The sequence below is a fragment of the Gobio gobio genome (genome assembly GCF_949357685.1).
Source record: "Gobio gobio genome assembly, chromosome: 13".
Lineage (NCBI taxonomy): Eukaryota > Metazoa > Chordata > Actinopteri > Cypriniformes > Gobionidae > Gobio > Gobio gobio.
The window spans coordinates 11,835,827-11,850,197 of NC_137106.1; the positions used below are offsets into that span (position 1 = coordinate 11,835,827).

A 14,371-nucleotide genomic window follows, 5' to 3' on the forward strand; every position below is an offset into this window, starting at 1 on the left:
TAAACCGCTCAATTCATATGGACTAGCTTTACGATCTCCTTATGAACTTTTTGAAGTGTCAAAATGGTAGTTGTGTAGCTGTCAATGGAGGGACAGAACACTCTCAGATTTCATCAGAAAAATCTTAATTTGTGTTCCAAAGATGAACGAAAGTCTTACTGGTTTGGAACGACGTGAGGGTGAGAGGCAACGGTTTCTTAAGGGGTCACATAGAATCTTTAACCTATCTTTATTGTCCATTTATCATCTTTACAGCTTTCTATAACTATTTTTACAACTATTAGGTGTGCCAGACAATCACCATAAATAAACTGTAATATAAGGCACACATTAAAATAGAACAAATGCATAATCAGTCAATCAGGCCTCACCTGAAGTTCCATGACAACATAGTTAAAGCGATCATTGCGGCCACATCCAACAAACCGGCAAACGTGATCCTTTCCTGAAACAGCAATGAGACGACACTTCATTAAACTACATATCATTGTAACTCTTTTCACATGCATAGAGAAGTCACATGTAGAAGTCTTAAAAGTACAGTAGCAAAAAAGCCTGTTTAATTCTAAGGATCAAAAAGAAGGTGGACATGTTTTGGTACATGACAAACATTATACGCTGATTTCAAAGAGAATGACACAAAAGTGTATAACACAAATAGTAAACAGTAAGTATCTTTCTTTTTCTGTCCATGTGATCCTCTACTCCTATTATGGAGGTCAGTCCAGAGGAGGGGGAGGTTTGTGGATTTAGTTCAGTGCGACTCGGCTCTCTTGGGACACTCTCTGGGCCGCAGCAGGCCAGCTTCATCCATATTCCACTCTGACATGTAACACCCTTCAGCCCTTTGCAAGGCCCTATTTTCTTCATTTACCTTTTCCACCAGGTCTCCAGTGCTCCAGTATTATGATTATTCTGTGATGATGTTCAATTTCATTATTTATAGAGTATTAGTGTACATAATTGTGTGAAAAAACATGCAATTTTTTGCTAGTGTCTCTCTCTCTCTCTCTCTCTATATATATATATATATATATATATATATATATATTAAAATAAAAAGTAACAGTATCATGTTACGTGTGCATCACTGCTAGTGAGGGTCCATTTGTTTTGGGTGGGGGCCGCGAGTAGATAGAGAGATCTCCAGTTACGAGCCGTTCCCTCAGGAAGAGATAAAACCACTCTGTCCTATCATACAGCCATATTACAGCCAACATGATACAAGTACATTGATTTTTTTTTTTACAAGCAGCGTGCAGAGGTTGAGGATGTAATGATGGAAGACTGTAAAGGGAGAGAAAGAGGACAATCATGGTGTGCTCTGCTAATTGATTTGTTGATTCTTTGCCCAGTAGAAGAGAGAGCACGGTTTGATTTCAAGGTTGGCTACAGATCCTTACAGTACGAAGAGTGGTTTTACAATCATAGATGTTCTTTGCTCTATTCAGATTCCCTCTTTGAAATTAGTAATGTATATAACTGAATCCAAAACAGTGCCGTTTTAATCAAGAAAATTACACAAGATATACTTTAAACTTCATTTATTTATGTAATACAGTAAAAACGGTAATATTGTGAAATATTATTACAATTTAAAAGAACTGTTTTCAATTTGAATGCATTTAAAAATGTTCAGCATCATTACTCCAGACTTCAGTGTCACATGATCCTTCAGACATCATTCTGATATGCTGATTTGCTGCTCAAGAAACTGATTTCTTATTATTAACAATGTTGAAAACGGTCGTGCTGCTTAGTATTTTTGCGAAAGGATTTATTCGAATAGAAATATTTTGTAACATTATAAATTTCTTAACTGCCACCTTTTTTTTAATTGAATGAGTTTTTGCTGAATTAAAGGGGCTATATGCAACTTTTTCCCCAAAATAAACGTAACAATAGCCTTTTTATTTTACCATTTATGACTCAAACATCTCCTGATGAGCATACTGACACCTTGTCCGCTCACAGTGGGTGCACCTATAAGCCTGTCTCCTATTTTTCCTATTTTCTGGCGGGTCGTCTTTTCCCGCGCTGTCTGCGGATGTGACGTCACCACCGCTGCGAGAGCGAGCAGAAAATGAGAGCAGTTCTGTTTTTTGGCCACAAGTGTCAGTCGCGAGTTTAAATTTCAGAAAAACGCATATAGCCCCTTTAAAGTATTAATTTCTAAAAAAAAATAAAAAAAATCTGACTGACCCCCAAACTTTTGAACGGTAATGTATAAAAAAAGTGCAAAAAAAGTACATTTGATGTACGAGATTTCTGATTTTATTTTTTTAATAAATATACATTTATTTGCTGTACTTCACTTGCCTTGAAGTTTCTTCAACACCGCCACCTCCATCTTCAGAACCTGTTTGGGTTGTTGAGCCGACTCTGCTTTCAGAGCCACGCTGGTGCGGTTCATCAGGTCCAGAGCCTCGTAGATCTCGCCAAAGCCGCCACCGCCGATTTTTTTCACCTGAAGTGAATAGCAAATATCAGAGGTAAAAAGACTGATATCACTGTATTATTTTTTAATAATCATAATGCTTACTAATAATTTAATTAATTCCAAAAAAACTCACCCACAAGCCATCCTAGGTGTATATGACTTTCTTCTTTCAGCCAAACACAATCAGTTATATTAAAAATATCCTGGCTCTTCTCAGTTTTCTAATGGTATTGAATAGAGTTTTTGAAGCTCCAAAAAGCACATCAATCCATCATAAAAGTAAACCATACCCGTTTGACCTCTGACCTCTGATGTAGGTGTAGCTAAGCTTAGGCGAAACGTGAAAGTGCACAGGATAGAGCAAAACAAAATGCCGGTCCCGAATTAGAAGTTTTAAGGAAAATTGTCAGAGGATTTTGATATATGAGAAGAGGAGCTACGTCCTACGTCGGGTCAGAGTTTATAAAGTTTTAAATATGGATAATTTTCTTACATAAACCCATCTCTTCACTTATTAACCCACTGGAGCCGTATGGATTACTTTTATGATGGATTGATGCGCTTTTTGGAGCTTCAAAAACTCTGCACTATTCAATAACATTACAATGCTGGGAAGAGCCAGGATATTATTTAATACAACTCTGATTGTGTTCGGCTAAAAGAAGAAAACCATATACATTACACCTAGGATGGTTTGAGGGGGAGTAAATTATGGAATAATTCTCATTTTTGGGTGAATTATTCCTTTAAGCCAGTTTAATTCTAAATCCACTGTTTACAAACCTGATCGCATTTCATATTTTAATATGGAGGTGATTTGGATCTGTCATGGACTAAAATGATAAAGTTGACCATTGTTGGTGCAAGAAACATTGATAATTAAATAATGATATAATTATAAAATTATACAATTAAAATAATTTACATGACCCCTTTAAATGTAATTTGTATAGCAATTATTCTAGATTTATACATATACATATAGGTGTGCGCCGAAATAACCACAGAGAACAACAATCATGGAAAATCAAGTAAAATTTGCAAGGAAATAAACATATTCTTTTCATTCTTTTTATAACCATTTTAATGAATAAACACTGTGCTGTATTTTATTTTTGCCTCCTCCTTTTTATTCTAAACTGTTTTAATATATTATATTAATCTATTTTTATAATATAAAATATATGTATAATATAATATATATATATTTTTTCAACTTTTATTGTTATCTTTATTTCTTTTGATTATTTTAATTCCTTCTATGTAAAGCACTTTGAATTACCATTGTGTATGACATGTGCTATATAAATAAACTTGCCTTGCCTAGATTTAATGCAAAACAAAACAAAAATTACACATGTCCTCTGCGGTAGCATCACAGCACATTCCCCACAGCAGTTGAATTTTCTAGATTTTGCTATTTATTTCTCCTGGCATCACATGTCCCCGAAATGTCTTCTGCCCTCTCATGTCACTTCCTTTTCCCCTCAGATCTCCCTGTACAGAGACAGATCTAGTTTTCTCTGGGGATAATACTCAGCAGGGGGCTGAATCAACGTAAGCAACGTATTACTGTTCAGTGCACTAAAGGAGCTGGTCAGAGCGCTACACAGATGAAGACACACTGCAATATTAGATCAGAGTGAGGAGTGAGTCACTACTTGCCACTATCCGCACAGTCACTGAGCAGACACACGTAAACGCAGGCAAACATGGTTTTCAGAAAGCAGATTTAAATGCGGTTTCTTTTCAGGGTTTTAATTTTTGTGAACAATTATCCCTCTAAGTACTACCTAAATCAATAACTAAGCTGTCTGGTCATTTAACAAGCTAAGCACTACACCAGAGATGCACGGATCAGCTCTAACATCTCCGAATCCACTGTTAAAAAGAAATCTTTCTTTTTTTACTTCCTTTTTGAAATTTCTCTCAGATCGGTTTAGCCTCCAATGCTGCTTAAACAAGTGAACCCCACAACTGTATAGCACAGAGTCTGCAAATTAGTGCCTGACGAAAAATTAAGCTTTAAACACATTAATATTTCCATCATGCTGGAAAACACTCATCACTGTCAGAATAATTTCTGTTAAGTTTGTGTATATTTTTAGTTAAAGCTGTCAAGGTATTAAGCAATTAAGCATTCCTTTAAAGGCACAATATGTAAGATTTTTGGATTAAAATATCCCGAAACCACTAGAACACTGTTATAGCCTAGATTTTGTTGACTTGTGTACTTACGTTATCCCAAATGTTTCCAAGAATGTTTAAATCCAGAGAAATAAGCGATTTTCTGTATTATTTTGTAGAAACCATTATAACATAACTTTCAACACAGTTAAATGTGTCTAATATGATAAAACAGTGCTGCGTTAAAGGAACACGCCGACTTTTTGGGACTTTAGCTTATTCACCATATACCTCAGAGTTAGATAAATCCATACATACCATTCTCATCTCCGTGCGTGCCATAACTCTGTCCTACGCACCCACCGCTAGCCTAGCTTAGCACAAAGACTGGAGGTAAATGGCTCCAGCTAGCCTACTGCTCAATAAGTGACAAAATAACGGCAACATTTTCCTATTTACATGTTGTGATGTGTATAGTTACATTGTGTACTAAAACCGATGGAAAATGAAATGTTGCGATTTTCTAAGCCGATATGGCTAGGAACTATACTCTCATTCCTGTGTAGTAATTAAGGGACTTTGCTGCCGTACCATGGGTGCAGCGGCAATGATATTACGCACAGCGCCTAAAAATAGGCTAACTTCCGTCAACATAACCAATGTGACAACCTGCTTGCACAGGCAGCGTGCTGGGGACTATTTTTAGGCGCTGCGTAATGATATTACAGTAGGCAGTAGGCTGCACCCTGAGCAGTAGGCTAGCTGGAGCCATTAACCTCCAGTCTTTGTGCTAAGCTAGGCTAGCGGTGGGTGCGTCAGACAGAGTTATGGCACGCATGGAGATGAGAATGGTATGTATGGACTAATCTAACTCTGGGGAATACAGTTAATAAGCTAAAGTCCCAAAAAGTCGGCGTGTTCCTTTAACCCACATACGCATGACCGGAAGAAGCGGAAGCGGTCATCTGTGGCATAATAAAAGCTCTGCAAAATCAAGCCGTCATCAAGCTATGCTTTTGTTTTGAATAAGCGACCTCTAGTGGTGAAAAATTACATTTTGCGGCTTTAAAGGATTAGTTCACTTCAAAGTGAAAATGTCCTGATTATTTACTCACCCCCATCACATCCAAGATGTTCATGTCTTTCTTTCTTCAGTTGAAAAGAAATAGTTTTTTCTGAATCCCTTCGAAACCCTTTGAAACTGCATTGATTTGGACCTTCAGCATTTTGGTTGCCATTGAAATCTATCATGTGGAGAAAAATCCTGGAATGTTTTCCTCAAAAAACGTAATTTTTTTTCGACTGAAGAAAGAAAGACATGAACATCTTGGATGAGATGGGGGTAAATTATCAGGAAATTTTACTTTTGAAGTGAACTACTCTTTTATAGGTGCAGTATGTAATATTGACAGTTAGTGGTTGAAATGGGCACTGTGGTCCAAATTCGAAAGTTGTTTTCCGAACCCCTCCTTTTCAGACTAGATGCTTACATGGGTTGCCAGATCGAGGACACGAAACAGGAAAGAATGCAATTGACAATGGAAAGCGATGAGCCTTACACTGTAAATTGATCAGCTAATGTTTATATTTGCAATGTTTTTATTGGTCGGGTAGAATCTGCAATCTCTGATCTATTTTGTTTGCTGCCTCCCATTGCTGCAATACTATTGGGTAAATTGGCAGTGGGCGGAATCACACAGATCAAAACAAAAACAGACATTCTGACACGGGACGCACATTTCAAAGTAGAATAACTGGCTGTAGTATTGTTTTTCAGAGAAACAAGTATTTGAACTTAGCATGTTTCCTAAATCTCTGCAAACACATTATGGTATTTCTATGCTTTAGTACAGTCAAAAAAATGACATACAGCTCCTTTAAAGAGCACCTATCATGGAATTTTGAAATTTACCTTTCATGTAGTGTGTAACATAGATCTAAGTGAACAAAAACATCCTGCATAGTTTGAAATATGACAGTACACCGTATATATAGTTATTTTCTTTCAAAAGTAAGAGTCGACTCTGAGTCATTTTTAAGAATCGTTAGAAGACCGAAGCATTTTCTCTGACTAGATGACGTCAACTTGTCAAGTTATTTGAATACGATACGCCCACTTATTGCGCTCCTTGACGACAGTGAAAACTAGAAAACATCATGGCGATGACGCTGTGTTCTGAAAAGCGACTCAAAAGCAAACTTTTTTCATCTGCCCAAGGATGAGCATTTGAAGACTAAGTGGCTTGAAGACAAAGAATACATCGTCGCGATTGTATGTTTATTAGTCTTCGAAAGTCTCTATTTGCATGTTTCGCGATCTCAGGAAGCTTTTATTATGGACTTCTATTATGGCACATGGTATCTTCTTCGTCTGTCTGTACCATATATGGACTGCATGTGCACAGAGCGCCCTCCGGCTGCCAGGATGAATTGAAAACAACACATAAGAGACTCAATCGCTCATGATTAGGCTACATCTGCGCATTTTGAGGAAGTATTGAATAAAAAATACTCCTCTGTTTAGAAATTTGACACAGACATATGAGAATCTATCAATATTTCTCCTCATCTGCACACTTTTGAACTAAAAGACCTGAGGGATGATGATTTGTCGCGAGTCTTCGTGAGGAGAATAGAGGAGTTTTTTTATGAATGAGATCAGCTGAGGCTCATATTACAATCAAACGGTACCGACACGGTTTTCAGATTCATAACTCCTGACACATATTAACAAATTACTGTCACTATAAGACTTTGAGAATAAAACAGAGGTCAAAAAATGGAAGCTTGACTCTTAGATCTTTTAAATGATGTATAGACTGACATGGTAATTACTAGGGTTGGGTATCGTTTGGGTTTTTTTCGATTCCGGTGCCAAACCGATACTTTTAAAACGGTTCCGGTGCCTAAACGGTGCCTGAACCGATACTTTTTTTTAAAAAAAGGCCACAAAACGAGGTGGATGACATTAAATGGCTTTTTATTTATTTATTTTTTATTTAAATTGAACCATTTATTAAAAGTTTAATGTATACTTAAATGTATGAATATAAATAAATACAAAAAACAATTTACTTATTTACAAATTATAATTGACTTATTTACAAATTCACAGTAAAACTTAAGCCACCTAACCCAACTACAACAGGCCTAATATAACTCTAAATAACAGTTACAGTAATAACAGCAGTAGGCCTAGTCTGTATTCTCGGTCTGCTACTAACCAGCTTCGAGCTTCAGCTTTATTTTGAAATATTATCATATTCTCTGGCTAAATATTTTAGAACGCACCGCCTTAATGTTTCCATGGCGACGCGTCATGCTTCTCACATGACACACAGCAGCCGCAATAGCGCTGACAGCTCAGCTGTATCGGGTTTATTTCGTTTTTTCTTTTTATTCAAAATATTCACAAACTTCTTAACTGTGTTACGAACTATCTGATGTTCAAATGTGTGAGTGAATGTGTGTTAGTTGATCTATAAAGCGCAATGGGCGGCGCCGTTAGTTTGCGCCTCAGAATCGGATCTGTCGGATTTACAACACTTGAGTTCATTCTCGTCTCACGAAATACATGAAAGTAAGTGACCAGTGAACTGGAAGAAGAATAGAGTAAACGATATAGTTACCATATAATGTGCATGTATCTGACGTGAATAAAACATGTAACGTTAGTCAAATTATAACCGTCTCAAAGGATTGTCATTGCCGCTTTCATAGACATCTGTGTGTGTTTTTTGCTAGTACTTATGATCATTTAAATGTCTGAAACCTGAAATAAAGATGATGTGGTTGAAAACACTGAATAGTTGTCATGAGTTGTGACCAGCGCTGAGCGTCTGTCTCTGGCTCTGTGCCAGCCAAAGCAAGCGAAAGCACGTTTGAATTTTGGCACCGAAATGAGGAACCGAAATCTGCGTTCTGATTCGGTCCGGTACATACCGGTTATATAAGCACTGGTGCCATATTGGAACTGGATTTCGGTACCCAACCCTAGTAATTACTTACATCTGACAGTCATTTGAGCTAATTTAAACAAATAAAGCTTGAGGACGAATGCGCCCTCAATCCAGTTAAGAGGTTCTGAAAACCATTTATGGTGATGGGCGTTCCGTTTCCGAAAATATCTGCACAGACTATACCAATCACAACTGACTGGGTCATCGGACCAATCACCGCAGATTAGCGTAACGTAAAGGCGGGGTTTTGAAAAGTGAATCACTAAAGGAATCATTTGAGAATCGCTGTCAAAACAGGTAAAAATAAATGCATGTTATAAGAAAACTAAAGTCTTTTTTGTCATTGCATGCATGCAAAACTGTTGTTGGGGACTTCTAAAACAATATTTGGAACATTTTAAATGCCATAATAGGTGCTCTTTAAGAGATACGTTGCTGTTGAACACGAAAGTAAAAGTGACGCACATTCGTTGAGTTTTACTGTGAAATGAGAGTTGAGTGTCTTTATTAAAATCAACATATAATGATTTATCTCATCCTCCTGCAATTAATTGGATTTAAAAAATTGTATTATCCCCCCCGCGGATTATGGATATAACCGATAACTAAACTACACTGGTGTACATTAGAGGTGCAGACTTACTACTTTCCATCGTTCCTTCACCAGAATGCCCGTGGACAGGATGTCTGTCTGCTCCTGCCCCATGCTCATCCTGTCTGTGGTCTGCTCCTCTCTCGTCCCCTAACGCCAGTGACAGGGGCCTGGGTCTGGCATTGGAGCCCGGTGGTGCCCGCTGGACCCAGAAGAGAAAAGAGCATTGTGTTACTTACGCTTGTTCTACTGTTACAGCACTTACAATGCACAATCCATGACTTCTTATTCCATAATAAAAACTGCTGAGTAAAAATGTAATATTTCGGTAACACTTTACAATAAGGTTCATTAGTTAACATTAGTTAACTACATTAGTTAACATGAACTAATAATGAACTGCAGTTATAAAGCATTTATTTATCTTTGTTCATGTTAATTTCAACATTTACTAATGCATTATTAAAATCTTGCTAACGTTAGTTAATGCACTGTGAACTAACATGAACAAACCATGAACAGCTGGACTTGTATTAACTAATGTTAACAAAAATTAACTAATGCTGAACAGACGTGTTGTTCATGGTTAGTTCATGTTAACTAATGCATTAACTAATGTTAACTAATACAACCTTATTGTAAAGTGTTACCAATATTGAATCAAGCAAGTTGGACCCGAAACATACAGTAAAAAAAAGTACATTCAAAAATATTTACTCAAACATTTAAGTTTACACTGAAGGAAATCTCCAAGTAGTATTTAATTTAATCTATTAAGTTTCAACTTCTCAACTGAAAGAGCTTTAGCACACGTTACATTAAACTGGGTACTATAAAAATGTGTGTACTTAAGTCAAATGTGTGACCTGTGAAAGAGGAAAAAATTGACTAATCAATTTGTTACAAATCACAAACTACAAATAACATCTGAGAAACACTTCTAAATTAAATATATATATGATAGATTTTTTGTTTGTTTGAAAAAAAATTGTTTTATTTGGTAACAATAATTTGTAATATTCATAATCCTGTAGTTTCATATTCCTGTTCTGCCAAGTTATCACAGCTGTGCTGATATTTAGACCAACAGCAGGACTTGCTTTTATATAATAGTTTTAAGTAGGGGTGTAAATCTGATGTTTCATCATGATACAATGCCTGATGGCAATTCTTAAGACATGAAGTGATATGATTTGATTAGATTTAGGACCCTATGAAATCCATTTTATTTATTTTTTCCAAATTTATTTTTTCCCGTTTCAGCTTTGGAGTCAATTTTAATGTTTAAATTCAATTTTAGCAATCAAAAAGCTCGTATAATTATTTGAATTCATAAAAAAACAATATAATAATTGTAATAATTTTCTCCTTTTTTTAATTTCTACAAAAACAAAATTATGTGTTGTGTATTTTAATTGTTCTGGCAATCAAATGAAGGCATAAATCATTCATTTAATTTATGTTTTAAACATATTTCAAACCAAGTGCCTTACTGTTAAAATTAAAATATGAAAGTAAAATTGTGATTATTCTTTTTTTTTTTTTTTAAATGAAGTTTTATTAATAACTTATTATTATAGTACTATTATTACATTGAGACGTAGCTAAATTCTATTGTACAACAGTAATATATTTCTGTCACAATTCCTTCAAGTTTTAAACCAAACATTTATTTTGACAGGTTGCCGTGAAGACACTGTGTGTTTATGATATGACGATAGTTTTTCTCAAACGAAACTGTAAAATCAAACAGTAAAATAATTCCAAACGGTAAAACTGATCATTCACATAGAGACATGCAGAACATGCAAGATTCATATATAAATAGTGTTTTTGTGGTTAATTATTCACAGACACTAGTATATGTCGTGATTTGATTTAAGTGTACTGACCTGCTTTTTATTTATCCATGAAAAATGTAATAAATTCCTTGAAATTCCGCATTACACAGTAAATCGTTTTTTTTGACTGGATTCCACGATTCCGTCCACGGTTTCCGCATTGCGGAAATCATAGGCCCTTTAGATTTAGGGGCTTGTAATAGTAATATCGATATTATGATATTATGGACCTATTTTACACAACCAGTTACATTTTTATTTACTCACAAATGCAACTCTACAAATTGCAAATCTTGTATCGCAATTTGGACATCCACAACAACAACAAAAAATACACTTTAATTATAATAGAGTAAAAATTAATCATGAAATAAAATCAAGTCGCACATGAGATCATCAATTGTCTGATGAAAAGTCTTCAAGTGGTCTTTTTCGAGAGGTTTTTTTTTATGTGCATTTTGAGATATAAATTCTAAAAATGCGTATAAAAAAATACAGTCAGATAAAGAAAACATGCATAAACTCACTGTATGGAAGCTATGCTTTATTTGCAAATGTTTTATGCGATATTCCAATTTTGCGCATATACGTTAAATTTGCAACTTTGGATGGAAACATAGCTATTGTTAGTCATTTGATCAATGTATCAATCCATATCGATGTATAGTTACATCCCTAGTTTTAAGTAGCCTACGCTTTTCATATATATTCTCGCACATGACTAATAGTTGAGAATTAAAACGAGAATACAATTTAAAGAGATAGTTCATCCAAAAATGATTTACTCACCCTCAAGCCATCCTAGGTGTATATGACATTCTTCTTTCAGACGAACACAATTGGAGTTATATTAAAACATGTCCTGGCTCTTCTAAGCTTTATAATGGCAGTGAATGGCCATAGAAGTGCATCTATCCATCATAAAAGTTCTCCATACGGCTCCGGGGGGTTAATAAAGGCCTTCTGAAGTGAAGTCATGTGCTTGTGTAAGAAAAATACGGCCTACGCAATTCGACTTACGGCAAAAGAATAACCACTGACGCGATATATGACGCAAGATGTAGGAGCATCGCAAGCTTTGACGCCTCTCACAGTTCAGACAAACAGGGCTGGGCAAAAAACTCACGGACCTCTTCTCTTATATCGAAATCCTCCGACATTTCTCTTTAAAAATTCTTGTTTTAGGCTTCTAATTCCTGACCGGTGTTTTGTTCTGCTCTATCCTCTGCGCTTCTGCGTTAATACCTCATGCGTCAGGTCAAGGGTTACTCCTTCTCCGTAAATCAATGCATATGGCCGTCTGTAGGAAGCTAGTTATTTTAGTTTATAAACTAACACAAATGCATCGCTTCACTTCAGAAGGCCCTAATTAACTGGAGCACTTTTATGATGGATAGATGCACTTTTATGGACTTCAAAACAGAAACAGCCATTCACTGCCATTATAAAGCTTGGAAGAGCCAGGACATTTTTAATATAACTCTGATTGTATTTGTCTGAAAGAATAAAGTAATAAACACCAAGGATGGCTTGAGGGTGAGTAAATCATGGGATAATTTTCATTTTTGGGTGAACTATCCCTTAAAGGAAGGCAACATAAGTTATTTTGAAGAATGTTTGTAACCAAGAGGAGAGAGCAACCATTGACTCCCATAGTAGGGAAAAATACAATGGTAGTCAATGGTTGCTCTCTCTGCTTGGTTACAAACATTCTTCACTCTATCTTCTTTTGTGTTCAGCAGAAGAAAGAAACTCATACAGGTTTGGAACAACTTGAGGGTGAGTAAATGATGACAGAATTTTCATTTTTGGGTGAACTATACCTTTAAGTGTGGCCACAAAATAATACAATGTAGGAATGAATTAGTAATTGATATCTAATTTGTATTTCACGTCATGAAAGGTGGTCCCTAGTTACAAAACAACAGTTGGTCAGTTCATTTATATATATATATATATTTCCAATCTGCCAAGTTAGTTCCAAAAGAAGCCAAAGCATCAAAGCCCTGAGTGTCAGCGCGCATCACCGAAAACCTGTCTGGACTAGGGTATGCGAGTGGAGCGAAGGACAGAGATTTCCCTTCCCGCACAGTAAGCATCTGTAATCACTCCGTTCCAACTCCACTCCGGGTTTTCCACGTGCACGCTCATTTACTCTGGTCTGGAACAGCGAAAAATCCAAGTGTGACATTATAAAACATCAGGCGCCACTACCAAATGATAATATAGACAGTACAGCTCTGTCTGTGTTGTACTAATTGCTTTACTTTGGATAAAAGCGTCAGCCAAAAGTAAATGTACATTTCTCTGTATCAGAGAAATGCTATTATCTTTTAGAAGTGAGATACGGCTGCACTTAAAGAGCTTAGTGATTGACAGGTGTCGTCTTAACAAGCACACACGTTAACACACCAACGCCAAAGAAAACTAATGTAATAGAGGTGTGCAGATTGTGCTAATAAAAACCTAATTATCAGATCATTACAGCATTTGCTTTTGTCTGCAAATGCTGGTTTCAATGCAGACCACTTTTACGTCCTAATAAAAACATCAGACTATTTTCTGCCAATATCTAATATTAATATTTCGTCTGTCTGTCTGAGGCTGGTCTGGTTTTTAAATGGCAGCGGCCCGCTGCTGAAATGTGATCCGCACCGCTCGATGTGTTGCGTTGCTACAGTCAACACACACACACACACACCACATCCATACACTTTACATATTACATCTTGTTCGTTCCAGTGGATATGACCTTGAAAACAGTGCTATAACTGCATTATTATGACTGCAGCTGTCACTGATGGCATGTCATAGAGCCGTGTGTCCGTATCCATGTTACTCACCTCAATCCCGATCCTCACAGCGCCGGGTGTGGTTTATAATTCTCACAAAATGCGCTTTAAAATCATGTCGAAGACGTCAAATGGTGTAAATACGCGGAATGTTCATCCATGAGGACGAAAGGAGGTGTCATCCGGTTCTGACATATGCACAAACTGCGCCGTGTTTTTGTAAATGTCCCTATCGCGGGTCCTTCAGCATCTCTGCGGATTCGTGACGTGCGTCTCCACTGATCCTTCTGCCTGCAAGCGCGCTCGTTCGCGACGCTATCGCCCTTCGCAACAGCAAAAAGCGCGTGAACTAGCATTCCACTCTGAGAGTGCACGTAGATTCTTCGAGCGCGTTCTCGAGAACTGCTGAGAAAGGTGCCCTCTTCTGTTTAAATACGGCACAGCACGCAGGCTTTTTTTTTTTTTTTTTTGCAAATCACAGTTTCTTAAAATAGTATTGTTGGCCCCTTGTCTGGTTTCTTACTTCTACAACAATTATTAAAAAATATACGATCCATTTTTGTAAGAAAGTGTGCAAAAATGTACACTAATTTGGAAAAAAAAAATTCTACTTTAAATTG

The 14,371-nt window shown here is 36.5% G+C and overlaps 1 protein-coding gene across 1 annotated transcript in view; it reads right to left on the minus strand.

The window, feature by feature from the left end:
* The window catches only part of ttbk2a (tau tubulin kinase 2a), a 30,320-nt gene extending 16,376 nt beyond the window's left edge, over nucleotides 1-13,944 (minus strand). The window contains exons 1-4 of the mRNA XM_079833853.1: nucleotides 13,803-13,944; nucleotides 9,170-9,320; nucleotides 2,320-2,467; nucleotides 372-445 (exon numbers count right to left, since the gene is read on the minus strand). Of these exons, the coding sequence (XP_079689979.1) occupies nucleotides 372-445; nucleotides 2,320-2,467; nucleotides 9,170-9,238 (291 nt within the window). The 5' untranslated portion in view covers nucleotides 9,239-9,320; nucleotides 13,803-13,944. The remainder of the gene's footprint in view (nucleotides 1-371; nucleotides 446-2,319; nucleotides 2,468-9,169; nucleotides 9,321-13,802) is intronic.
* Between the last annotated feature and the right edge of the window lie 427 nt (nucleotides 13,945-14,371).